The sequence below is a fragment of the Mycteria americana genome, chromosome 4 (genome assembly GCF_035582795.1).
Source record: "Mycteria americana isolate JAX WOST 10 ecotype Jacksonville Zoo and Gardens chromosome 4, USCA_MyAme_1.0, whole genome shotgun sequence".
NCBI lineage: Eukaryota > Metazoa > Chordata > Aves > Ciconiiformes > Ciconiidae > Mycteria > Mycteria americana.
In genome coordinates, this window is record NC_134368.1 from 8,191,662 (window position 1) to 8,218,567 (window position 26,906).

The window sequence follows — 26,906 nt, forward strand, 5'->3', positions numbered from 1 at the left end:
TGGCAGAACGGCACGTCTGACCATCAGAAACAGCATGTGCTCCAGAGGCACACAAAGCTGATGTACAGACTGAAGCACGTTGGCACTTTCGACACAGAGACCACAGAGGAGAGAATTATCAAATTACATTTCCTCAGGTCACGAGCAGGTTAAATTCTAGAGGAAAAATAGGACTATCATAGATCAGCCGACAGTGCTGCATCTTGATGAGTTATGGCATTCTTTCCTAACTGCCAGAACATGAGAGTTCAAAAATAAGTGGTAGCAATTTCGCATTTTAATTGGCACAATTGTAGAAAATGCTACTTGGCAAGTATCAGGTATTATGTCTAACAGACTAAGCATTTGTCTGCAACAGACTTCCTTTGTATTACAAAGCAATAAATGGACATGATGCTACCTTATATGGTATAAGCGTCACCTTGTGAAAAAGATAAGTGATGACTGTGAAATGAAGCTGAAGTTGGCAAAGATAATGCAAACAAGAGGATACCTTCAGCATTAGTGGTGGCCCCATTGCATGAATAGCATGATTCTGACTTGTAATAAAATCTTATGCTATTGTTTGTATGTGCATAAAACACCCTTGTAGTGAAATATATACTCTTCTGTTCTCTCCCAGAAAACTGCAAAAGATATGACTATTATGACTTAAAGCCAAAAAGCTGCAGACAGAAACACTGAAAAGAACTTGAGGCCAGTTCAGTCGCTGTGTTTCTCCAAGCTATACACCACAGCTTTAGCACCAGCATCTTAACTCTGAAGTCTTGAATACTCACTGTGATGGTGCATTAACCCTATCCCGAGAGACTAGTGCATTGCCAAAGTACTCTGTTAAGAAAGTTTCCCCATATCAAGCCTAAATAATTTCATCTTTCAGACCACTACTGCTTACCCCACCAGCATGACTACTCCCTGCTTCCATTTTTACTTTTCACATATTTGTGCACTACTGTATCTGAATTCCCGTTTTTAACTTCCAATTTAGTAATTTAGTTCATTCAGTCCCTCACATTTGTTGTTCATCTTCGGGTGCTTTTCTGATGTTTTATCTTCAGACTCTACATCACTTTGTTGCTCTTCTTTTTATTATCTGTAGCTTTTCTATATAAATTCCAAACTGAAAAGGCTACAATAGTACAGATTTTACTCCACTTAGGCAGAAGAGTGGTAGGACTAAATAAATTTGTTTAGAGGTAAGTTAGCACCCTCTGGTGTATCATTAGTGTACTGCAAATTTCCTTAAAGATTAAAGGAAGTTAATTCCTCCCCAAAGCAAGAAAAATTCAGTGAAGATGGATGCCTAAGAGATGACTATAGAAACTTTTGTGCTTATTGGCAGATAGAGGAAACTTGGATTTTTTTCTTCTCCTCTTCTTAAAGAAGAAAATACTGAATTAAGTATTTTCAACTTTTTTTTTAACAAATGATAAAAATGCCAAATTACATTCCTCAATTTTTCTTCTTTTTAGTTATTTTTTTCTAGAAATTATTTTGCATGATATGAGAGTCACTTAGATGTAATTTTTGAGAAATTTCACATTATAGTCAGTTCATTAACTTGTGTTTTCAAAATTTTCATTTTGTCTGAACTGGAAAGCAAGAGAGTGCCATTCAAAGGTATTTCTAATCAGCATGTATAGCTCCTGTGCCTTTTTTTTAACTGAAATTACTTTCTGTTTTCTCTTCAAAATGCATTTCAATGCTGCAACATCTCCGAAGATGAGCTTTTTTTTTCCTTAAGGATTGGACTGTGGGCTCAAATAGATTAGGTCTAAGATACTATTAGATACTAAGTAGTTCAAAACAGAAGTAAAATTATATAAATATCCATTTTTATACTATATGTCTTGTCTTTATTGATGTTATGCTCCAAGTTCTCTTCTCAACCTACAGCCACAAAACACGCTCCGCCTGTGTCGAGCTTTTACCACAGAAAAGGTAAACTGGTGAAGATTACCAGAGCCATGAAGATAGTTACTGAATTTGTGTGGAAACCACTGCATAAGCAGCACCACAGAAATCATTCAGCACTCTGGGTATACTTATTCACACCTTTGAATGACAGGGTGCATTTTATTATTATTGTTAGTTCTGTAGAACTAGCATATATGACTCCTTCCTATATGACTCCTTCCAGGGAACCTTCAGACAAGTCCCATTTATAAACACAACTTTGCCAGCCTCAAATTCTGTCTTCATTTACAACTGTGGAATTGATGGGGGTAGGGGGGAGTGCGGGGAAGAAGGAGAAACAAAACTAATAAAACCCAGATATTTCACCTGATTGTGGAATGCAACTTTCAGCAATTTTAAAAGCTATAGTATGACTTTGCAGACTTGGATGATGACTCTGCAGTGTAATAAAATAGAAATTAGAAAGAATACCATTTTGTGATCCAAACAAACCATTGGGGCACAATTCATGTGGAAGCTGGCAATCATATTTTACTAGCCTCATTTTTCAAGCTATTCTAGCTCATCTGGAACTAAAGGAGAGTAAGAATTTCAAAAAGTTACACCACACTCCTTTACTTGTATATGTCCATGGAATTGTAAAACTAAATCTTTTAAATGGAACTTTGCTTGAAAGGAACTTTACTTACAAATACCCTCAAAAACTGGAAGTATGAGAATATTGGGGACGAGAAAACACACAAACTTTCCCATGGTAAAAAAGTAAAAGCAGCTTTACATTGAAATAAGGGAAATGTGAAGCTTAAAATTTGTTATGGAAGCCCCTGCTCCAGAGATGTTCACAAAACAGGTGTTTCTCCATCTACTTTACTCTCATTCAAGGGGCACACTTGCCAGTTAAAACTCATCACAGTAGCTAGCTGCGGAGATGATATAAGAACAATAAAATCAAATTCAGAGACAGTAAGGACAATCATTCACTCTTCTGTTTTTTGGGTAAATTAACATTTTGTCTTTGCATCACAAAAAAACTCCTTTATACTCCCCTTTCTGTTCTAACTTTTCTTTTAGGTCAAGCAAAACATTTGAACCCAAAAGAAACTTATCATGTACTTAGGGGACTTTATCTAAAAAAAACAACTTTTAGTTTTATTATTTTTAAAATAGTCCAGGTAAAGTTAGGGCCAAAACAAAGCAAAGGTGCATATTTGATGACTCAGTCATACCAAAATTTTGCCAGACATAAATAGTAATGGTGGGAATTTCATTGTCAGAGTTATTCTCAAAAGAGAAAGGTTGCATTCTACCACCCTCCATTCAGAGTCTCCAGTTGCTATTCCTTCGTGAGAGTAAAGGCAGTCTCCACTGTGTTTTGTCTCTTCATCCCAGTTTCCCCATCTAATTCCATTTTGGGAAGAAATCATTACTACCTAAATCAAATGGTAAATTTCTTGGAGTGTGGAGTAGATCCTGTATTATGAGCTTGGCAGAGCCTGCTGGAATGTAATATCCCTCAAACCTTACAGTGCAAACAAAAAGTGACCTATTGAGTAAGAACCAAAATTTGGAATTCTGGAATCAAAAATCTATAAATTAAAATTTTTTTTAGGACTGGAGCTCATCTCTAATACTGTACAGGCACAATCATTTAAAAATAGAGTTCTGCTGCAGCTCAATGCATTCACAGCAAGAAATGGTCATTGAATATGTAATCATGTTTTGTCTTAACACTTAATTAATAAAGGCTGTTTATTTATATAATATATTTTAAGACAAAATTTCTAAAAACAGTAAAAGGATTTTGTACTCCTGTTTAAAACAACTGTAAATGTTAATCAGCAAGATCACTGTTTTTTTAAATACATTATTCATGCTGAATAGTTAACTGTTTTATGCCAATTTGACATTTTATAGAAATTACAAATACTTTGATATCCAAAGACTGTGTAGGGCTTCTCCAGATGCTTATTGACCAAAAAAATTCACAGATGTTTCCTTATCTTTCTGTTGAATGTCCTCCAAAATTAGTTGATCCTAGAATAAGAATACAAGTACAAATGGAAAAACATTTAGTAAGACTAATGGAAAACTTTATTCATGTAAATTATTTTGGGAACTTATTGAAGGAAGAGAGAAAGTGAAAAATTATCAAAAACTAAAAATAAAACCCATACATTTTGATGAGAACTTTTGTATAGCTCTTTTTATGAATCTAAATATGTTCCTTTGTATTTATATAAAAGAATTGGGTTTCTCTTTCCATAAAAGCATTTTTGCCATATTCCAATTTCAGCTACACAAGTGAATGTCCAAAGCATTGTTCTGCATATGAATTGCAATTAACTTGTAAACATATAGCTCAAAGATGACTAATACTTAAGTTCAATATAGATGCTTTTTTTTAACTTTGATTTCTACTAAATTATTTACAGATTCTATCAGGCTCATGCATTATTTCACATGCTATATCACTGTCCAGAAATTGCACAAGAAAAACAATTATGATGTAACCTTCCACAAGCTATAAGCATTCATAACTTGAGTATGAGTGAATTTCTTAAAAAATCTTTATTTTGGTTTCATGAAGTTTCATGAACTAAAAACTGCTTAGGATGTGTTACTCTTGCAACAGAAAGCTCACATTTATTAATAGGGACTGAAAAATATGGCTTTATAACTGAATTATCCTTTTAATGTAAATAACAAAAATTTTACTTGTGATGTGAACTTTGCAATACAAGAATTAGGTTTTCAAGATGGGATTGGTCAGGGTGGTAGATAATCTCATCTAGGCTTCCTTTAGCACAAAAGGTTGGACCAGATGATCTTTCAAGCTCCCTTCCAACCTGGGCTGTTCCATGATTCTATGATTCTATGATGATTCTATGATTTTATGAATTAATCTGCCCCAGTGCAATTCCTACCTACACCTCTCTTGGGCTGGTCTCTATGCAGCTGCTTTTGCTAGTTTTATGCTGCACTTAACAAATAATACCCCAGACTATCTCCCTTTTTACTGTCACTTGTGGATATTTATGTGTGTGTCTTGACAGCCAGAGCTGTAAGAAATGTGAAGTTGAGACAGAAAATTTGGCAAATGAGAGAACAGTACTAGGACCGAAAAAATCGCGGGATTGGGAAGATTACTGCTGAAGTCTGTGACGGGATGATAGGTAATAATAAAAGAAATAAAGTTAATGTCATACAGAATATGGGAAAAATGGCCAGCAACAAATGATCATAACTATCATCTAAGCCTGTCCTCCCAAACTGTGAAGATACAGAGCATGTGACAGAGAAGTACAATGAAATAAATACTAATAAAACATAAAAACAAAATACTAGAAAATGCTTTTGTCTTCTTTAATTTTCTTCACATCATTTTCTTATTCTTTGCTTTTTTGTTTGGTCTGTTTTTGTAACTATCTATTGTAACTATCTTTTCTACTTTTCTTGCTTCACAGGAAAAATAGTCTTTACTGTCCTCTCATCTTTTTCCTTTAGTCCATCCAGCTTCCTGGATGGAATATTACACTAATATTCTGCATTCTTATCTTCATTCTTCATAAATTCTTTAATCTGCTTCCTCTATAGCCTTTGTTCTGTCCCATGCACTGTTCTGGGCTCCTTTTCTTCTCCCAACCCTTTTAATATCCTCACCTTTTTTTCTATTCCTTAACACATCTTCCTTCCTCTTCTCTGTCTCATCATCTGCTCATTCCCTACCCATTGTTCATTTTCAGAACTAGTTCACTCATTTGTTCATTTCCATTAATATTCCCTAGTTCTTAATAACCAGGTGACTAATACTTCACTTCTTACTCTGCGAATACTGCAGTTCCCTTTTATGTTCCTGTTTTCTCTGCTGGACATAGCGAGATGTCAACTGTCACCCACTTCCTACAACACAGTCATACAGGAACTGTCTCCTATTCATTCTTTTCATTACAGACATTTTTTTCCTTCTTTCCCACATGTCAACTCAACTATTCTGCTTTATTAAAGGACTCCTGTTGACTATCTCAGTCTTGCTATGACTCCCACTGAGTTCACTGCTTCCTCCACTCATGTTTTTCTTTTCTCTACTCCTTACTTGAGATTTGTTGCAAGATTAGCTTTTGCACAATTATTATATGCTTTGCATTATTTAGAACTGGTATTTTTCTAGAAAACTATTATGGAAATTATTAGATTTAAATGTCTGTTAAAATACTATTCTGGGGTGAAGCAAGAACACATTTTCACAGCAGATATTCTATTGCACTAAAGGCTAAGGCAAAATACTGGTCATAAACATCAACATTTTTCATATTTTGCTGATAGCCTACTTCCAGTTTTGAAATACGACTTTTGTGTTGCTTAATTTATTTCTTATTTACTGTTCTCCAGTAAAGAAGTAATAAGCATATCTTATACTGACAATTTTTCAGGAAGTGTTAAATGTTGTTATTTTAAATAATATACTTGCCTAAATGTTGTCTTTGCAGAAGTCCAGAGATGGTGATTGGATGCCTCGTTACAGACGACTGTGGGGAAGGTGATGTAAATGGATACAACTGAGGGGTTCTGAAATCAGAAGTAGCCCATGACCCCCTTCTACTACTTTGTGATCCAGATGATGATGTAAGGGAACATCCACTATGTGGTAGTCCTATAGGTGTGGATCTGTTAATGAAATTAATTCATGGATAAGATTTGAGGCTACTTTCATAGTACAAGAGATTTCAAACCCACTTGTATTCATAGTGCAAATATTTTGATAGAAAATGCTACAAAGTATTGTGTTCTACATATTCCTTATCAGATCTTTACCTTTTTAGGATTCTTACATATTTTAAAAAGCAGAAGGACAACACAAATGATTTGAGAATTAGAGATGGAAAAAAAGAAATGTTTTGTTATACGTATTTTCAATTTGTGCTAGGAAGATATATTTGGCTTAATGATTATAGAGAACAAGAGTTTACTTTTTCTGGAAGCATTTTAAGTTTTTTCTTGATGTTAATAATTCTCACAGTTTGAGACATTTTCAATGTTTAGATGAAAAACCTGAAACACGTGCTACGCACTGCATGAAGATGTTCAGGTTATTCAGAGAATAGCTCTTGTGTAGATATTGTGTTGTCATCTCTGATTTTTAGAAGAATTATAAAGCAGACACGTTGTTACACTTTTTTACTATAAAATTACTACCCTTTGTATAAAAGTACCATGACTGTAGGTGTCCACAGTTACAGGAACTCAGATTATCTCTGCATGCTTTTGAAGAAAGTGATTTTAAAATAAAACCTTCCAACAATAACAAACATATTCATATACGTGATAGCTAGCCTGCACAATAACATTTCTTCAGATATAGAATATAACCTTTAAACATACAGATTAATACATGCCAGACAATAGACATTTCAGTCTTTCATAGGAGACGGTAACATCTTGAAAAGGTATTTAATTACCTTGTAGATCCTGCTCTACTATTTTGACTTGACATAATTCCAGATGACTGAGAACTTCTGTAGGATACGCTACCTGTATGTACAAAAGTTTGAAAACAGGACGAACATGAATTACCCATTTTACTTAGGAGATAACTTTGGAAACAAAGATTAGTACTTTAATTGCATCATTTGGGACAAATTCATGATCGGTTTATTCAAGAATTAAAAATGGTGCACAATTACAATAGACAATGAAAGATAAGGAATTGGCTGACAAAATAAAGTCACCATGTCACTAGAGAAAGGATTAAAATTATTAAAATAGCCCTAAAAATTAATAATGTGTTTTTACAATTTAGCACAGACAACACATTTGCTGAGGCATGAGTTGTCTTCCAGTGCTTCTTGATGGAAGAAGATCTAGCAAACGTAAAACTATCAAAAGTCCTCAGCAGTACTCCAACAGAAGGTAAAGGTGAAAAATTTTCTTTAGTCTCAATAGATTAATCCTACATAGAGCTTAGCTGTCACAAAAACATCATATTGCACCATTCCTGCAAATCTTTTTCAAGTTAAACACATATTTTGGTTTCTTTCATCTTCTCTCATTTGTTAGGCTATTATTAGACTATCAGAATAGCTCTGCTGAGGTGCTCCAGTTCTTCAGCTATTCTTTTTTGCCCCATCCATCTCTGAGAAGGAAACATTCTTTAGTGCACCATTAAAGCATTGTTTCTACTTGCCCTTACTTTTGCAAGTATGCTTTGATTCATTGAGCTTTGTCCACTGCAAAACTTTATGGGTTGATTCAGAAACGTGCTGAACACATAATTGTTCTACATATAATTTTACTATCTAATTAAATATCTATTTATATTTAGACACAATAAAAAATAGTTAATCTCAACTCTCGTTATCTTGTTATCCATAAATTCATAGGCAAGCCTGCATTTAGGAAGGTTCTGAACATATAAATCAGACATAACATCGAAAAAGCAATTTTTGCTCCTTCATTACAATTGCATTGCAATTGCATTTGTCTTTGTTTTGGGGTGTTTACACCACATAAAACATCCTTATGTGGCTGGAGATGGATTCTATTAACTGCTGAAGCCAGCTAAAAGACTGCCTGAGAATGGACTGTTACAGATACATGCTGAATGTAAAACCAAGAATGGGAGGGACACATGAATGGTAGACCTGCAGAGCATTAGGAATTCTGGGAAACTACTCACAAATAAACAGTACTCTAGCAAACTGCACTAATTTCAGTAGGCTGTCATTCATGTCTTATTTACATCAGAGTGTTACCCAAGCTCTGCAACAGACCAGGAATGAAAAAAAGTACAGGCAGGTAAAATGTCTTATACCCTATTACAATGATATGGTGGAAAAAAAAAAAAAATCATCTTTCTGAAGAAATTCTTGATCGCACGTTAATGACCTCACTTCTGTTATGAAATACATTTGTAACTTGAATTTAGTTTCCCCCCATTCCCTCATGTAATTTTTAACATGACATTATGGACAATGTTAATCTCTGGGAACTATAAACATATAATTATGAAGGTTAATAGAGGGTCAACAACGTATATCACAAGTACACCTGTTCTGTTCAACCATACACATTATTACAGTATTTTCTTTGCAACTGTTGACTATGATTGCTTAGCAAAAACCATTTTGGTTACAAGTAATTATTCACAGAACAGAGTAGGTCAGTACTAGGAAGACTTATTTCATTCTTAATTTTTAACCATTTCCCATCTGCTGGATCAATGCCTACATGATAAGTTCCTTATACCTCAACATGATTCAAGTTTGCTCACTAAATTGCTAATGTATGGATTTCAATTTATTAATCCTCTCAAGATAATACAAATGTTATCCAGTTACAAACTTTATTTTTACTCACCCATACGTCCATCTTGTGGTGGAGTTATTAATGATAACCTTACTGGACCAGTCGGTGTCTCAGGCTAAATGAATGGCAAGGTATTAACTACAGTGTAATAAGTATGTTAATTATTAAGGTATTTTAAGCAACAGTGTTACATTTTTGAGGTCTATAAAGCCTGCAGATTCCTGGCGCTCTCCACTGCCAGTCTTGTTCATAGCACTAAAATTCAAAACCTCAGAATTAAGTTACTATTTTTTCGAGATCTACAGCAGGGGGGTGGGGTGGGGGAAGTACATTTATCTTAGTTTTATTCCAAGAAGTCCTCTCTGTCACATTTGGATAAGAAAAATATCAGAAACTGTCCTGGTTTTGACTGGGATAGAGCTAATTTTCTTCCTAGTAGCTAATATAGTGTTGTGTTTTGGATTTATAATACATTCATGTTTTAGTTGTTGCTAAGTAATGTTTACACTACTCAAGGACTTTTCAGCTTCCCATGCTCTGCCAGGTGCACAAGGAGCTGGGAGGGAGCACAGCCAAACTGACCAAAGGGCTATTCCATACCATATGGCGTCATGCTCAGTATAGAAAGTGGGGGGAGTTGGCCATGGGGCAGCGATCGCTGCCCGGGGACTGGCTGGGCATCAGTTGGCAGGTGGTGAGCAGTTGTATCACTTGTTTTTTTCCTGGGTTTTGTTTCTCTCTCTGTCTCGGTGTGTTCCTTTTCATTACAATTTTTTTTTTCAGTTATTAAACTGTTCTCAACCCATGAGTTTTCTTACTTCTGCTCTTCTGATGCTCTCCCCCATCCCACCGCAGGGGGGAGGGTCAGCGAGTGGCTGTGTAGTGCTTAGTTGCCGGCTGAAGCTAAACCATGACAGAAACCTACATCATTTTCTGGGCTGAGATTCCATTCTTAAGCCAGCATCTGTTCCTGGATGTTACCTCCCCTAATCAGACTACTAATACAGTGAAAAGCTCCTGCTTTCATTCTCATCTTAGAGACGTAATTCAAAGCTTGCAATTTCCTACTCTAATATCAAGTTCTAACACTGCTTTTAGACCATTGACTTCTACACCTAGCTTTTTCTTAACATGTGAAGATACTATACACATATTGATGCCCCTGAGCATAGACAGAAGCAAGATCACCTTGTCAAGCAGCAAACAAAATTGTTTATGAAAGGTGAAAGATAATGACTGTGAAAGTGAAAGATAATGAAAAGAAAAGCCACAAATGGCTTAAAAAGCTTAAGAAAGTTTTTTCTTAAGTTTTTTGAGCTTAAAAAAAACTTTCATCCATAATAAATGAAATTTCAGGAATGTTTTGAAAATCAGTGTGATGTGAAGTTAAGAGTGCCAAGTGATTCACCTCTTGTAACTTCAGACATCTGCAATGACAGCATTTACATCCACCCTGATCCCCCGAAATTCTGTTTATGGTCAAGGAAGAGAAACAGGAATGAGACCAATAAGTGTCCTTTAGAATGAGATGAATCACACATACTAATCCATAGGTTATATCCTCAGATATAGGTCTGTCTATGGATATAACCAATCCATAAAGGAAATCCTGAGATGCTAGCATAGATCTGCACTGCAGACATCTACATGAGGTCAGGTGAAGGTGGAAATCTTACCTATATTTCCATTCCTTAATATATTAGAACTTAAATTTAATTGTAACTCGCAGTTTCATGCATTAGTGACATTTATTTTGGAAACAGTTACAATATTTTTATAATATAAACATACTGAGATTGCAAGAATTTGCCGTTTAATTTAGCAAGTTTAAAAGTCTGTATATGGCATGTGGAGAATATAATTCCAGAAATCAATGTTGTGATTTATTTCCTCTTGGTTCCTTTTTGGGGACCTACAGACTTCTACTAAGCATCAAGCATAGCTGAAATCAGCATGTACATAAGAATTGTTTTGAATGGGGAGGGATCCTATTTTTTGCAGTATTAACAGAGTAGGAGAAATCAAAAGCATAGATATGTATATATACATATGTATACATAAAAGCATATATACAGAAAAGAACACTTACTTTCCTCATTGGTGAAGGTACAGGATCAATCTCCATTGACTCCGTTCTTACAACAAAGTTCAAAATAAGTATGACATTGCAATAAAAATAACACATTCATTATAATGACTAAAATTACATTATACGCTCATGTTAAATTTGACTAATAATGGACAAGCATAATACACAATGCATAACACATCACGCATAACACATGAGCATTTAGGACTTGTTCCAAAACCCACTAGCAATAAGAAAAATCTATTGATTCTGAGCTTTGGTTTAGACATTTACAGAGAAAGTTTTTTATTATTAGCATTGTTATTCTTGTATTTAAGGCAGAATAAATATGCATATTTATATATTTGTCACTTGTTTCCACGACAAGGGCATTCTGAAATTATATTTTTTATAAAAAATAAAGTCACAGTCACAGGTATGGAAATCTTTTAGCTTGAGCAAGCTGTATGTTTGATTTATTTAAAATTTAATGAGCCTTACTGGTGTTCATCACATCTAACTTTAGACAATTACAAAGTACATATAGGCATCTGTACAAGTCATTTAGATTTTCCCTACAGTCAATGGGAAGAGTTCCTCACTAATTAATCAATCTATCTATCCAGAAAGTCTTTAGAATAAGGTGCATCATGCCTTAGAGTTTTTCCCAGTGAGTACAAAGGCAATCTATACAAGTAGTTATTATGTACACTTAGATAGATAAGACCCTCCTCAGTTCTTTCATACTTACACAGTTTGCAGAAACAAAGCACAAAATCAGAAAATATACTTATTTTAAACTCACTACAAAAAAAATGTCTGTCTGTATAAAATACCAGTATGTTGTCATGGTTAAGATTTTCATTGAAAATTAATGGATTTGTACCTACATTTCAGAAGTGGAAGGATGACTAGGGTGAAGAGAACATGAAGAGTAACCATTCTGTTTCCTTGAAGGAACTAAAGTCATTAATAAATTTGTTATTAGAACATAGCTATATCCAGTGATATGTATTCCATAGTAAGTTAAACCAACACTTCTTACTGGAAAGTGGATTTCTACTTGTACTGGAAAATGGTAGTTGTGTAGTTTGTTCAGGAGGTTTCATACTAAAGGGGAAACAGAAGAAACAATAGATATAAATTGGAAGCTGGTTTGGTTAGTTCATTTGTCTAACTGGTCAGTAAAGCATAACATCAAAGCATTTTATCCATCAATAGCTGGTTTAAACATGACGCTATTTGCCATGAAGCAAAATAAGCAATATATTTGATAAGCTATTAACTTCTTCTATATATCATAATGTCTGTATCAGTCATTACATGCACAGCAATATCAATTTAGGATAACATTATGGCAGAGTACTTTATGGAACAACAGATGTTAAAATACAACTGTTAACTACAGTTGAGTCAAAAGTCTTCATTTCAATGTATACATTTCCCAAACTCTAAAAAATCTAGTTAACAAAAGAAATGTTGGCATATTTATGCTATTCACCAGCAGCTATGTAAAACTGATACCTTTGCCTATAACCACACATAAGAGGAGTATGTCTACTGGGCACGCGAGTAGAAGCCCTAGGTCACACTCTCTTGATAGAACTCTGAAAAATCTGAAATTCAGTAAGAACTCTGTATTTGGTATAACCAAGATGCTATTTATTTGAGATGCAGACAAGGAAAAGGAGGCAGTGGATAAAAATAAACTGTGATAATCCACCACATACCTAGTTTCCTTTATACTGTTTTTCTTTCAGTTATATTACACCAAGGAGCATAAGAGAGCATAATACAGTATTATGTGCACATCAGAGTCAAAAGAAAGTCTATACTAAAAAAACACAGAAAAGGAATAAAGATTAACAAAATTTTGCAATTAAATTTCTGGCTTCATGAACTGGCTTATTAAGGACATTTCAACGTCCTTGATCACTGGTATTCATAAAGTGGCATTCATGAAGGGCTTCTCTCAAGAAGATGGATCTATAGGGAGAAGTACATTGTAACTATACACTAAGTACTCTTACTACCCATATTCACTAAAAGGGAAAAGCAGACCAAGCCTGTTAGGTTTTCTTCCCAGTAGTTTTTGAAATCTTAGAAAATGGGAAGGATAAAATAGGACATGGAAACAAATGTTATGTGGAAAATGTAATAATTTCACTGTAAGTGGATCACAGCAGATCAATCTGATATCTTTTTTGTTTTGTTTTATGTTCTAGTAAGCAGAATTTTTTAACCAGTAGTAAGATAGTACAGTTTTCTGCGTTAATTCAATTTAAACATCAGAGTGCTATATAGGCCATGTGGACTTTAAAGCAGAGATAAGAGCAATTAATTCAGGTAAGTATACCATAAATAATGTTAAAAGGGAAACAACAACAAAAAAGGGTGAAGAGAGTGCAGAAATTTTATTAGTGATGACCCCCTTCAGTTTAGTCTTGCAACTGATCCTGTTTAATTTATTCCATAATGACTCAGGGATAGCCTGCAGTTTGTGAAATCTGAAGATAGAAAGTTCTGAAGATAGAAAGTTACATCAATATTGAGGAGAACTACATAATGATTTTAAAAATGTGATCTTTTCAAACAAATAGTTGAAATAAAATTTAATGAAATTAAAAGTAATAGCACAAAGTGCACTTAGGGATCAATAAGAACTTTGGCTTTAAGTTGGAAATAAATAAAATGAAAAGATTAAGGTGTATCAGTCAATGAGCAGAAGGATAATGATGAGCTACCTCTTGGCTATCTCTTTGACACATTTGTGAAAAGAGATTAATTTAAGATGAGTCAATAAGTTGATTTTTACTAGAAACAGAAGATGAGAATCATGTTACAAAGTTCTGGTAATTTTGCAAATGGGTTACATACTAGGAAAGATATCAGTACTTTCCAGGCTGAAGCTGGAAAGCCCATTGGAAAAAACACAAACATGTTCATGTAAATGCAAAAACTTAATATCTATATGATGTTTAATTCATCACAAAAAACAGAGATTGCTAAAAGTTCATTTTTAGAGTAACTACTGACTTGAATTTAAAAATAAAAGGATTCCTTCCAGACAGGCTTGATTAATGTGAAGAAAATGGACCTGATGACAGAAATCACTGTTCATTTATTTCTGTAAAAATATGCTGCTTCTATTTATGCAACACAATATATGAGAAAGGCAAACAAAGCATGACTTTTTTATTGTTTTATCAATTAAACTTACTGTTGTCTGATTACAAAGACTATTTGTCATTTACTTCTGCTGCATTTGTTTGTCATTTACTTTTGCTGCTACAAACGTCTTACCATTGTATCTGATGCATTTGTTGTGTTACTTTCTTGAGAGATTCCTCCAACTTTACCATCTGTGAGATAATCATAGATTTAAACAAAATCTATTTGTGTGATATACAACTTCATTCTCACACAACTAGTATTCTAAAGTGTTGAAAGACTGTTTGCTATTGGTTTTAATCTTAGGTATCATTGCTATTGCAGATTTATTGGGTCAAGACTATAGCTGTTATATGGATCCATTAAACAGTCTGAAAAAGATATGCTTCTTTTTGGCAGTTACAGACTTAGTTTGATTACCTTTTGTTAAGAAGTGTGCTGTAATATTGGATAAATGAATACTAAGAAAAATGCTTAAAAATAGTTTGTTTTTATTTTTCTTCCTCTTTTCCATATCGGATATAAAAGTTATGTTGCATTTAATATGGAATTATCTGGAAAAGATACCAATAACTGTACAAATACCATGTTCCCATATTTCTCATTTCAGATTCAAAATTTATTCAGTTCTGTGCAGTATCTATTTGTAATAAGTTTATGCAAAGGGTATTTCCTATTATGTTACAGACACAAACAAAAATACCTCCATTAAAGAATGTTATGAGCTTGCAAAATTGAAGAACATTAAGGTCAAGAACATTAGGTCAGCTTCCTACTTTGTGTATTTTTTACAGTCTTTCATTACATGATCATACATTATATTTTATGGAGGATGTAAAAATTTACTCAATAGCCTCAATACTGCACCTTTATTTCATCCTTTATTTCCATTGTGTGACCTTTGTCCTTCATTACTTCACATCATTCATATTTTGATTTGAAGACAAATTATGAATTTTCTTGTTAATTTTACATGCTTCTCCTCACAATATTATTTGAATTCTTTAATAATATTACCTGATATACCTTTATAAAATCATATTGTTTGTGGGAGATATTATGCTCTTTTTGCAGATGTGAAACTCTGCAAAACAGATTAAAGACAAAATCTAATTTACTTAAGAACTGATTTTTTTTGTATTCTTTTTTCTTTTGCCTAATGAGAGCTAGGTTTGATTAAGAAAGTGACCAGTACAGATGTCAGGAAGAATGTACTTTACCCTGTCACTCTGTAAGACTGGATCATTTTAAGGCCAAAATGCCTTAAAGAAGGTGAATAACTATTTGGTTTTCAATATCTTTGGGTCCTAGCACAACACGAGGTCTAGACTTGCCAGGAAGTGCCCTTGCCATCAAGTGCCCACACCACACGCCATCATCTGCACCCCAGTATCTGTGCAACTCACAGAAACAGCAACAAAGAAGCTTTTATCAAGGTCATGAGAGCTGTTGGTTGACAACGACAAGGATGACAGACTAGAAATAAGGAAGGAGACCACAAACAAGATAGCCAAGCATGAGAACCCAGTTGTGAATTTCCTTATGCAGTACTCCACCTTTCCCAAAGGCCAAGACCTGCAGAGTGGAGGGTGGCAGGAAGAAGCACTTGTGTCAAAGGGTAGATTTGTGCTTCGTCACCTTCCCAGGGGTGATTGTTATTTGCCAAACTGTTTATACTGTAAATCATTCTTGCTCCATCCTTTTCCCACTCACCTTCATCTCAAAGCCAGTGGCAGAAAGACTCAGATGGAGATTATAACCCTGAGTGTGAGCATCTGCTCCCACTCTCTCAACCTGTGTGCCTCTGCCAGCTGTGATCTAGCCTTCCCCAGCTCCTTCAGACTCCCTCCCAGTAGCCCTGAAAGAGGGAGCATTGCTAACAGAAACTCACAGGAAGGAGACAGGTATATCATTGCACAGGGAAACTCTTCTCTTCCTTTCTCACCTCAGCCTCACTGTCAAACCATTCCTCCACCAAAACAGCCTCACCAGTGCTAGCCATAGCGGCACGTAGAGTATGTAAGACAACTAGCCTCTTCTGACCCTGATCCAATGCAAGCAGTTTTAAAATACTAACAAATACACAAAACAACAACAAAAACACCCAAAACAGTGTGCCATTCAAATAGCAACCAGTTAAACCTTCAGCTGTTTCTGTACTGTCACCTAAACACCTTCCTTAGGTCAAGCAGCGTCCTTGAGTACTTCACAACCGCTGTTAAATGAATATCTCAACAGTAAAGAACTTAGAAACGTAACCATCAAAAAGTATCAAAACTCTGCACAGATTCTTTGGAGATAACATTTCTATTTATGCAAAATTCTATTAAGAGCTTTATTTTACTTTGCCTACAGGTTCAGTTTTACCTTCTGGAGTCAGTGCAATAGATTAGAAGGGGGCATAAAATCAGGATTCCTCCATGGCCTGGCTTTGAAAGCAGAAGGACAGGACCTTGAAAGAACTACCCACTCCACAGTACACTAGGACTGATCCCAAAATGCAGTCATGGAAAACAGTAGAGAATGATCCACAAAGCACTTGAGTTTTGGGTTGATTCACCAGTATTGACAAGTAGCTTTAAGTAATTTACCTGGCCATGTCCTTAGAAATGTATGAAACAGCCAACTATTTTATCAAATATTTAGAAGTAGCTGAGAAATGAAAATGAAATTTTCTTTCCAAGCTACAGAGGAAGAGGCATTGTCACAAATTCAATACCCGTTTCTCTTTCCATTGAGCTATCCCTCACTCAGGGTACTAGCCCTTAGTCTTGTTCTCCATTGCTCAAGCTTCTCATTTAGTTTGTCAGCCCTAGTCTTCTTTTCCTCTAGGCTTATCATCTGAGTACCAGTCTCTCCCCACCTCTTTCACGTTCTCCTCCATGCAGTGAATTGGTTTCTTCTCTCCCTGTCCTTTGACTCTCCATTTAAACTCAGTCACCCCACAACTAAAATCTGTTTTATTAAATAAGAGTAACCATAATTAATAAAGTGCTCATAGATTTTAAACAATTACAAACTAGTATTTATAATGACAGAAATGAGGCAATCCTGATAAATTATTCTAAGTATTCCAATGAAAGGTGAATAAATTTTCTAAAAATAAACCAAAGTATCAAGGCAAACATAAACAAAAAAAAAAGAAAGAAAGAAAATCACAAGTAGAGTTACCTTTTGTCTGTGGTATGCTAATAAATGTTTACGATGTTTTTCTTGAAATTCTGAAATCTAAAAATAAGTACAGTTATATCAAGCTTCACCTAATTACATTTATGCCACCTCAGCAAAAAAGTGATTAACTACTTCACAGTATTCAAATTTTTCTGTATTTTAATAAGTATTTAACATATCTTCTTTAAATCCTCTCTAACAAAACATTCCAAATTATTATCACTGATAGAAAAAGTCTTATAAAGTTTATTTAATCTAGTATGACCTACCCTAGAGTTGGTAGATTTATTTCACTGAATTCATATTTTAGCACTGTGTTCAATAACAAGGTAAAGAGATTAGAAAGCCAGTTTAGCTGCAGTGTTTCTTATTCATTAGTGCTAAGCAAACACATAAAATTAATGGCAACATAAAAAGTAATGTGTCTTACTGGCCATTATAACTTGCCTTGTAAAAATATCCTGCTAATTAAAAAATAATTGTTAGACACACTGTCTGGTGGTGTGTAAGCACTTCTTGTGTCCAGATGAGGATCATAAACCAGGACAGTTTAAAAGTAAAAACATACAAGGTAGGCAAGACAAGAGCTTGAGGAATAAATTACAATAGGCAATAACTTACTAATAAATCTTTCTTCTCACGTGTAAAACTGCCAGAAAATGTGTAGGATTAGAGACAACCAAGAAGAAACACTCAGAGTGATAAATCCATAGTGGAGTATCTAATTGAAATGATTACTTTTTATTCACTGTAGAAGAGCCTGGGAGGTTCCCATTGGATACTCATCAAAGGATCAGAAGTGTCTTCAGAAGAACTGATGGAAGAAACAGCCACTCAGAAAGTAATGGCTCTGAGCTGCCTCCCACCACTCAGAAATGAGGTCTTGGGTCTATAAAGGAGAAATCTGTGAAAACGTCAATTCAGTGCTCAGTACCAGTCAAAAAAGCAAATCAGACCTTAGAAGTGGTTAAAAAAGGAATAGAATAGGAACTATCATTATTCCACTTCAAAAAAAGGCATGTTACTGTATCCTGAGCCTGCTTAACATCTCAGAAATGATATAGTAGGTCTGGAAATATTTCAGATTAATCAGAGGTATGTAAGAGTTTCAGTAAAATAATGACCACATAGAGTATGAGTCTTCATGGCTGAAAAAAAGACAGTTGAAGAAGGGATGTGTTAGGAGTCTAAAAGTAATGATTAGCACAGATGGAGTGCATGGGAATGGTTACTTTTTCCTCTAGAATGGGATTCAAGAGTATCAAATGAAACTAGCAGGTAGCAGGTTAAAACCTGAAAGAGAAAATCATCATCACACAGTGTATAACCTGTGGACATCCTTTCCATAGTATGTAATAGATCCTAAATATTCAGAAAACAATTTCACAATTCCATGGGGAAAAATATCCACCACAAGCTTTTGAATGCAAAAGCACCAACCACACCTTGAGAAACCCCTGTGCCACAAGCTGTTGAAAGCTAGGAGGCTGTTCTGAAGACATAGCACTGCATGGCAGTGCTTTCCTAAGCACCGGCTGTTGTGACAGGATATTAGATTAGGTAAACCTTTGCCCTAACAGAGCACAAGCTGCTCTTAAGTCTTTTGACGCTGGCAGAAGTTCTGAACATATCTTAATGCCTTAATTACACTTCAGTGTGTTTCCCATACGTTATCTCAGCTACAGAAAACCCATCTTAGTCTTTTGAGATCATGTCCATTTTTTCCTTTCTTTGACACATTACAGAAGTTTGTATTCACGTGTGATTGGTGGTATAGCTGTCTGGATTTGTTCAGCTTACAGAATAACCACTGATCATTGTACATGCTGTTAAAAAGTGTGTACGGAAGGACAGAGGAAAGCTGCTTGTTTACCTTGTGTCACCTATGTATCTTAGGAGGAGGAGTGCTGAGGAAAGGGACCACGCTCAACTTTGGAGAAGGTTGTGAAGCACAGAGTAGACCAAATGTGAATCCATAATCACCATTAAAGAAAGCAGGTGATCTTCTTGGGTTACTTTTCTGCTGGATCAGCAAGCTCATCACAAGATCAAACAAGTACCAGCCCAAGGGAGATGAGAATACACAATGAAGGTTGCAGGTAGGTTCAGGAAGGATGTACTACTACAGTTCAACCTAGAGTGGCTGAAAATGCTACTGAAATGCTCAGTAAGAGGGACAAGGACAAGTCCCAAAGCCAAGTTGAAGAGATGCAGAAAACAAGGAGGCAATGGGAGTTTGTATGTATTTGTTTAACCCAGACAGCTACTAAAGTTCTGGACTGGGAACTAAGCTTGAACGAAGGCATCCTGCCTGGAGTTTACAGAAGGCAGGGAGGAAATTTACCTTGAAATCTTTTATTGCATCTGTCTGAAAAAAGCGGACCTGTTTTGGTTTTTTTTGCTTTTTAGGAATTAGATTGTTCTTATTTTTAATAAAGCCTAGCCTTTCAGATGAGGGATCGTTGTTAACTTGCTCACTTTGACTTAAAAAAAAAAAGAGAGAGAGAGCACATTCAGCTCAGGGCTTTAGCCAGCTCAGGTTTTCACTGTGTAACTTTTTGTTGCTATAATTAGGGCACACTATCTGGGCATGTTTAAGGTTCTGGCAGATCTAATTTTTCATTGCACAGCATTGAAAGTGATTTTACATCATTAAAATAACCAGACTAGTGGTCCTCAGAGAGAGTTTGAAAACATAAGCAGTGACCGGGATGAATAATTTATGCTTTCTTAAGAACTCTGAAACTGTGGAATTAAGGAAGTAAAGACGGTAATGGGCATACATTCATTTTCAAGCATTCACTCATATATTTTTCCCATTTATATAAAAATCAGTAGAAGTTGTGGATTATTTTATAGAGTTAAAAAGTCATAAGGCAGATTCACCTGTGTTATTTCTTTTGAATATTTCTTGCATAACGTATCTATTCCCATGAAGAGTGTTTGAATATCAGGATTTGTCTACCAAGAAAAGAAAGTATACCAATGTTAGCATTTTTATTTGCAAGCTATATTAAATAAAGCATTTTGTGAAGTGTTAAATTGATTGATGTATATAAATAAAAACCAGACAGATCAAGAGTAGGATGATACAGAAATTGCAAAAAAGCCCAATTTTATTTAATGTCCTTATTAACCATCTGGAAGGCTTTGTGCTTTTGTTTAAATATATTACATACATTCATACTTGTTGTAACTAAGACAATAACAATTTCCAGAGGACATTCAAGGAAGATGTTGTGGTCCCCTGGAAGAGGCATTGCCTTCAGCCACCAGCCAGGTTTCTGGCAGTCACTTTCCGGGCTTTTTGGTTCTCACCATCCCCAGCCATATGGATGCATCTTATAATCAGTTTTGTTTCAAAGTCCTTTATCGGAATGGTTCCAATGCTGACTGCAATCCCTTTATCTCTCCTGCCTGTTGGGCAGCAGAATGCTATCCTAGCATAAGAAAAAAGCTCTAAAATGATAGTTGAATTTTTCAAGTATTTTATGACTGAGACTTTTAATTAGAGATCATGATGTGGCCTCACAAATGGCCCTCTATGTTTTTAGAAAATGCTGAGTAAGTGCTCTGTACCTAAGCTATCATTGTAATTCAGGTATATATTGATTATTTATAGTGAGAAAGAAATGCTACAAAATATAAAGTGAATTTCAGAATGATAGTGACATTTGGACATCTATCCAAATCTACAAAGCAATGTAGATAACTTAGTTAAGTGTTACTTTAATCCAGAATACATGTATTCTTAATTTATTCATAAGAAAAACAAACAAAATACAACCCCCAAGTAGTTACACTAGTCATAGTACTAAGTTAAAATAGTTATATTACTAAGAGTGATCATATTTCAATCATCTTCTACTGTAACAGTAAACAGCTTTTAAAAATGGAGAATCTAGCTAAAAAAACCCACATCTACATGTAAACTGCAAACTGGAAGGTTCTCTTTCATATATAGTGATTGTATAATAGAAGGTAGGTTTATGACTAGCCCAAAGTTGAATAAAAAATCAAAAACAATCCCAACATATTTAGATTATAAAATAAGATTTTCCTAGAAAAAAAGGCATCCTTCATGTAAGGAACCACCTTTCAAAATCCAATGAAAAAGAACTAAAACTGTTGCAGGCAAAATGTAAATTAATCCCAGAAGTACTAAAGAATCTCAAAAAGAATAAAAAATTGAAAAATTAAAGAAAGGTGAATTATTGAAACAAATAAGAAGTAGGCCACCTGTGAATGAAGCAACAGTTTTCTAGGCTACTAAGAAAATAGAAAGTGCTATCACTTAAATTAAAAATATTGCATTGAAATAAAAAAGAATTACTCTCTGCTCCATTTGGAAATGCACAAACATATAGAGAGACAATATTTTTACCTACTCCAAAAATAGTATGACACTAGTATAAAGTCAAATATCCAAGACTACATAACAGCTGCATTTGCCAAACCTATTGTAGGCGTGTGCTTATATTATATATTTTTAATAATAAGAGGGAATTGCGTCTCATATGTATGAAAAATAATTATGTGAGGAGCTAAATTCATAACCTGGATTTACAACAGATTTATATCTTTTGTTCCCCATATTCTGACATGAGCTCCTTCAATGTCCTGTATAGCAATTCATCTGAGCAAAGGTGGTATGCACTGTTTGGTTACTGTAGAACTGTGCATGTGGCTGCCAAATGCGCTTCTGATTATTGATGAGCTGTACTTGCACTTCTCTCACCAGGGCAACTAGACTGCTTTTCCTTGCTTTCCCCAGCTACTAATTTTTATAGAACTCACAGGAGGAAATTAATTGCATTTGAAACTTCCTCTGCTCTTTTGAATTTGGTTGACATTAGCCAAAGCATTCAAAAATTTCCGCAGAGTGAATTGGCAGACAGAGAAAGAGAAAAGCAGATAGACAGCACACTCTAACCTATCTATGGTATTTAGTAAAGAAAATACAAACAAGATAATAAAATTTCATCTAGAAAAATTAATGTATTCATAAAAATACATTTGGGATCTTTAAAGTGTATTCATAGGAGGCAAGCTCTAGAAACCTAGAGTCCTAACAAAGCAATGGCCATGGTTCAAGAACCTATTAGATCTGAGTAAAATGAAAACCAACCAGCTTCATTGCTTATTTAAAAACTCTTTGAAATAAAGATTTGTAGAACACTTTATATTTTATCTGTTGCATGGAGGAGTCACAGATGTTAACATGATATTCTGAAATAATGAACAGCAAGATTCTGATTTATCATAGCATTTAACCATCCTCTGGGAAAAAGCAAGCGGGGATCGTGAGACATAGAAGGAAGATATAAAGGTGACAAGCATGCATTACTGTAAAGATGAGAATATTTAATGTGTAGATGTTGATTGCCCCGATATACAATTTAATGAGGAGTTTTAACACATTTATAGGACCTCCTACTCATTGGGAATTCTTCCATAGCATCAAGCTCATAGAGGTTACCAGGTATATTTCCACTCAGGTTCGTGAATTATAGAGCCATGACTTTTTTATATGCATCTTTAATTATCATTCCAATCATTTTATCTGTTCTTAATCAAGGCTAAGCAATCATCATTAATGTCTTTTTTAAAGAATATGGTAATTTGCTTCCTTTCAGTCCTCCAGAGCAGTGGCAGGTTCTAATGAAACATATTTTTGTTAGTATCCCAATCATTGCATCTTTAAATTCCTTCAGTATTTTTGAAGAAAATTATCCAGTTCTGTTGAAATGCTGCAATTTAAGACTGATCTAACTTCAAAATTAGCTTTGTTTTGAGCAAGGTGTTGGACAAGATGACCTCCAGAGGTCCCTGACAATCTAAATTATTCTGTGACTGAAATTAATAACAAAACTTGCAGCCAGGGTAGGCTGATATTGAAAGCTTATTAAAATACCTCCTTTAGAAGTTTTATGAGGGGCTTTTTGGGTTTTTTTTTTATTTGATTACTGCGTGCATTGTTCCTTTGTATTATGTTTGCATTCTGTTGTTTTGCTGCAATTTTTTATTTTTGGTAGCATTATCTTCTTCACCCTGTTTCAGTTCTGCAAGATTTTGTGTTTACAAATATGAAATATAATGTAACGTTTTTTTACTTTTTTATATAAAGTATGTAGAGGTAGAGATTTCTGTATTTAGATATACATCAGCTCAGTTTTAAACATATCTAGAGAAAACATGCCCTCCTTCAAGGTCACCTCTTTAGGGTTAGTCTCAAAATGTCTTCTACTTCATATACATGATTGCCTTATAGCCTTGTAGGACCTTAGGGGTTAGCTGTGTTGAATGCTCTTAGTATTTTAATTCTATCATTGTAAGGTATCATTGTCTCTTAGGTAGGCATCGGTCTAGGAAAACATAAATGTTTTCACAACCCATTTATGAAATCAGCTAAGGAGAAGATGGTTCCTGGGAGAAATGGGAAAATTAAATCTTTCTAATGATTTCTCAAGAAAGGGAATTAAAAGCTATTCGTTCTCTAGTGAATAACAAGAATTCCCAACAATACTTCAGATCCTCTCTTAATCACATGGCCATGAGGAAAATAGTTAAGCTTAAGAGAAAAAGGGGAAATAAACCAAATACACTTGAAAACATTCATGCACTGCCATGCAGATTTTTGATTCAGTCCATTACATGAAATAATTCATTACAGTCCACTTTATCTGATGTACAAATGCCAAAGTAAATAAACATTCTTCCACATTTTGCAAGTAGCCACTGATGTTACACAGTAGCCAGTCACATTTCTTGAAAAGGTTGGAGTGATTTACAGTCCAGCAGAAACTGAAAACCGAAAGAGTCTCCGTAGGCTTGTATTTGAAGAAATCCATAAAACTAAAAGTGGTACAGTGCATAAGTATCTAAGTCTACCAGCCGATCATCAGTAAATATTCATGTCACAGTTGGCAAACAAAAGGGAAGTATTTTGTAATGTAAATAATTTAGTTGTTAAGTAAACTACAGATTAATGTAATACGACAATACTAAAGCTTCATTTACCTGTTTTGAAAGGAATAATGTACGACAAGGAGTTCTACAGATCAAACATTCATCTTTTTTGCCTGTAAGGTAAAGACACATTTAAAATATACATCAAACTCAATACATATTGAATACATTTTTAATAGAATTTGATGCCTAAACCTTTGGAGCTTGTGGAAGGAATCTGAAGATTATACAAGAAATGCAAATAAACGTGAATAAAGAATTTGATTCTATAACCATTACACATAGTTGCACAGGGAAAATGTGTGTGAATGTCATCAGGTCTTACTCTTGCAAATAAGCATTCATGTAAATGATTTTATGAATATCATTAGTGTCACTGAATGCAGGTGACTTTTAGTTTCTTTGATTTAAATAGGACTACTTGCCTGGGTTTAATTAAATGTATGCTTAAGTGCACTAACGAGTAGAGTCAACCAGGTATACGAGATTTTAGATTGGGGTCCAGTCTGGCTCTCTTAATAAAATACATGAAACTTTAACTTCAAAGAATTAATAATTTTACCTTGTGAATTTTTCCAGTGAAAAATTCATCACATCACTTTTTAAAACTATCATTTTTTAAAATGTCTCTTTGATTATTTGCAAACATATTAGCAAATATTTCCAGTAAATGCATATGACTACAATCTGTATAATTGATAATTCTACTACCTGCTTCCTTTCTAAGGATTCTAAGGATCAATGTTTATAAACATCTTTAAAGAGTAAATACATTTTAAACCTGATACTATCATTATTATTGAATTCACAGCAAAAAAATATATAAAGTCTCAAATTTTCTTCTGCCAAACAATATTAACAGCAGAAACGAAAACTGTTGTTCAGGTTCTAGGAGCCTGCAAGTTGTATTTAGAGGCTGCATTTTTTGATCCTCTCGCCTCAACAGCAACCCTGTGAAAACTTCAGTCAAAAGTTTTTAATGCTGAAATACAGATTGATAATTTATTCTGTGTGCCCTTACAAAAACCAGGTCATTCAGCATGACCTCAAAGAGAAAAACATTGATATTTGTCTGCTGTTTTTTTCTTTTGGAAAGCAACTTCCTTATTCCACTATCTTTTCCACAGATCTTCATCTAAGCACATCACAGGAGTCCCAGAATATGACCCAGGAATTGCATATAACACACAAGAGCTTCAAAACGTCACCTCCAATCCTCCTAATGCTGCTGAAAATTTTCTAGTGTTTCAGTGACAATACTGAGATTTAAAATGTCTTAAGACTATTAGCAAAACCTGCCCTAAACAAATCCTATGTTTTGCAAATTGCTCTTTCACTAATGAAAATCATACCCTTTCCAAAATTAGACAGAACAGAATGCCATCTTATTTTTTTTACAATGCAATCATGGATCATAAGCTTCCAGACTCAACTTTTATTAAAGCCTCCAGTTTTCAGTGTCTAAGGCTTGTTCTCAAAGCCACATTGCTCCAGCCAGATTCATCTGGCAGCAGTCACAGATGGTTTTTTACTATTTAAAGAAAATCAATAGCAAGAATTGAAAAGGTTTATCAATAACATCCAATTGACAGGAAGAAATGCTCAGGCCTTTCTTTTTTCCACAGTGAGTCAGAAACGCTAACAGTTAAGGTAAATGTGTGCACGCTGGCACTGCCTGACCCACTGAAGCAGAGGGCTGAGCTTCCCCGTGCCTGCCGCAGCCATTACCTTTCTGGAGGCAGATCTCACAGATAACATGGCCACAGCTGGTGAGGCTGAACCGTGGGGTGGGCTTGCGGGGCTCACAGAAGCAGGCATTGCAAAAGACGGGGACGGCCATGGGGCGTAGGGGCAGGAGGGCCTGACAGGGAGCAGGCAGCTGAGGCAGAGGCCGATCCTCCTTGCCGCCCCTGGGGTGAGGTCTACAGCCTTCCCTCCGCCATGTTCCTGCGGTCTGAGGCACAGCCGGGCCCTGAGGTGAGGGGTGGCAGCGCCCCTCCCCCCCGGGGGGCCGAGGGCAGCAGTTTGACCCTCACACCCCAAAGGAAGGGGTTTTCTCGCCTCTCACTGCCAAACTGGAGAGGGTGCCCCGGCAGGGGGTCTTCTCTGAGAGATTTCCCCCTCCCTTCGCCACACGTGGGCAATTGAACTGGACCAGCCATCAGAGCTCCAGGTAGGTGCTTCACCATGAGCCCTGTCCTCCTCACAGAGGTGGCCATGTAGCGGGGGCTGCCACTGGGACAGCAGCTGTGTGGAAAATGGTAGTGGCTTTTCACTCTTTTAAATGCAGGAAACTGGGAAGGTTATT

At 35.3% G+C, this 26,906-nt stretch overlaps 1 protein-coding gene across 1 annotated transcript; it reads right to left on the reverse strand.

Moving 5' to 3' along the window:
* Nucleotides 1-3,913: 3,913 nt before the first annotated feature.
* RNF212 (ring finger protein 212) lies at nt 3,914-26,438 on the reverse strand. Its single transcript, XM_075499151.1, has 12 exons — nt 26,327-26,438; nt 24,650-24,711; nt 20,516-20,590; nt 17,630-17,686; nt 14,591-14,649; nt 12,333-12,397; nt 12,178-12,247; nt 11,309-11,354; nt 9,271-9,334; nt 7,374-7,446; nt 6,386-6,582; nt 3,914-3,951 (listed from the first exon to the last, which is right to left on the reverse strand). The coding sequence occupies exons 1-12, from the start codon at nt 26,436-26,438 to the stop codon at nt 3,914-3,916; spliced, it is 918 nt and encodes a 305-aa protein (XP_075355266.1).
* Between the last annotated feature and the right edge of the window lie 468 nt (nt 26,439-26,906).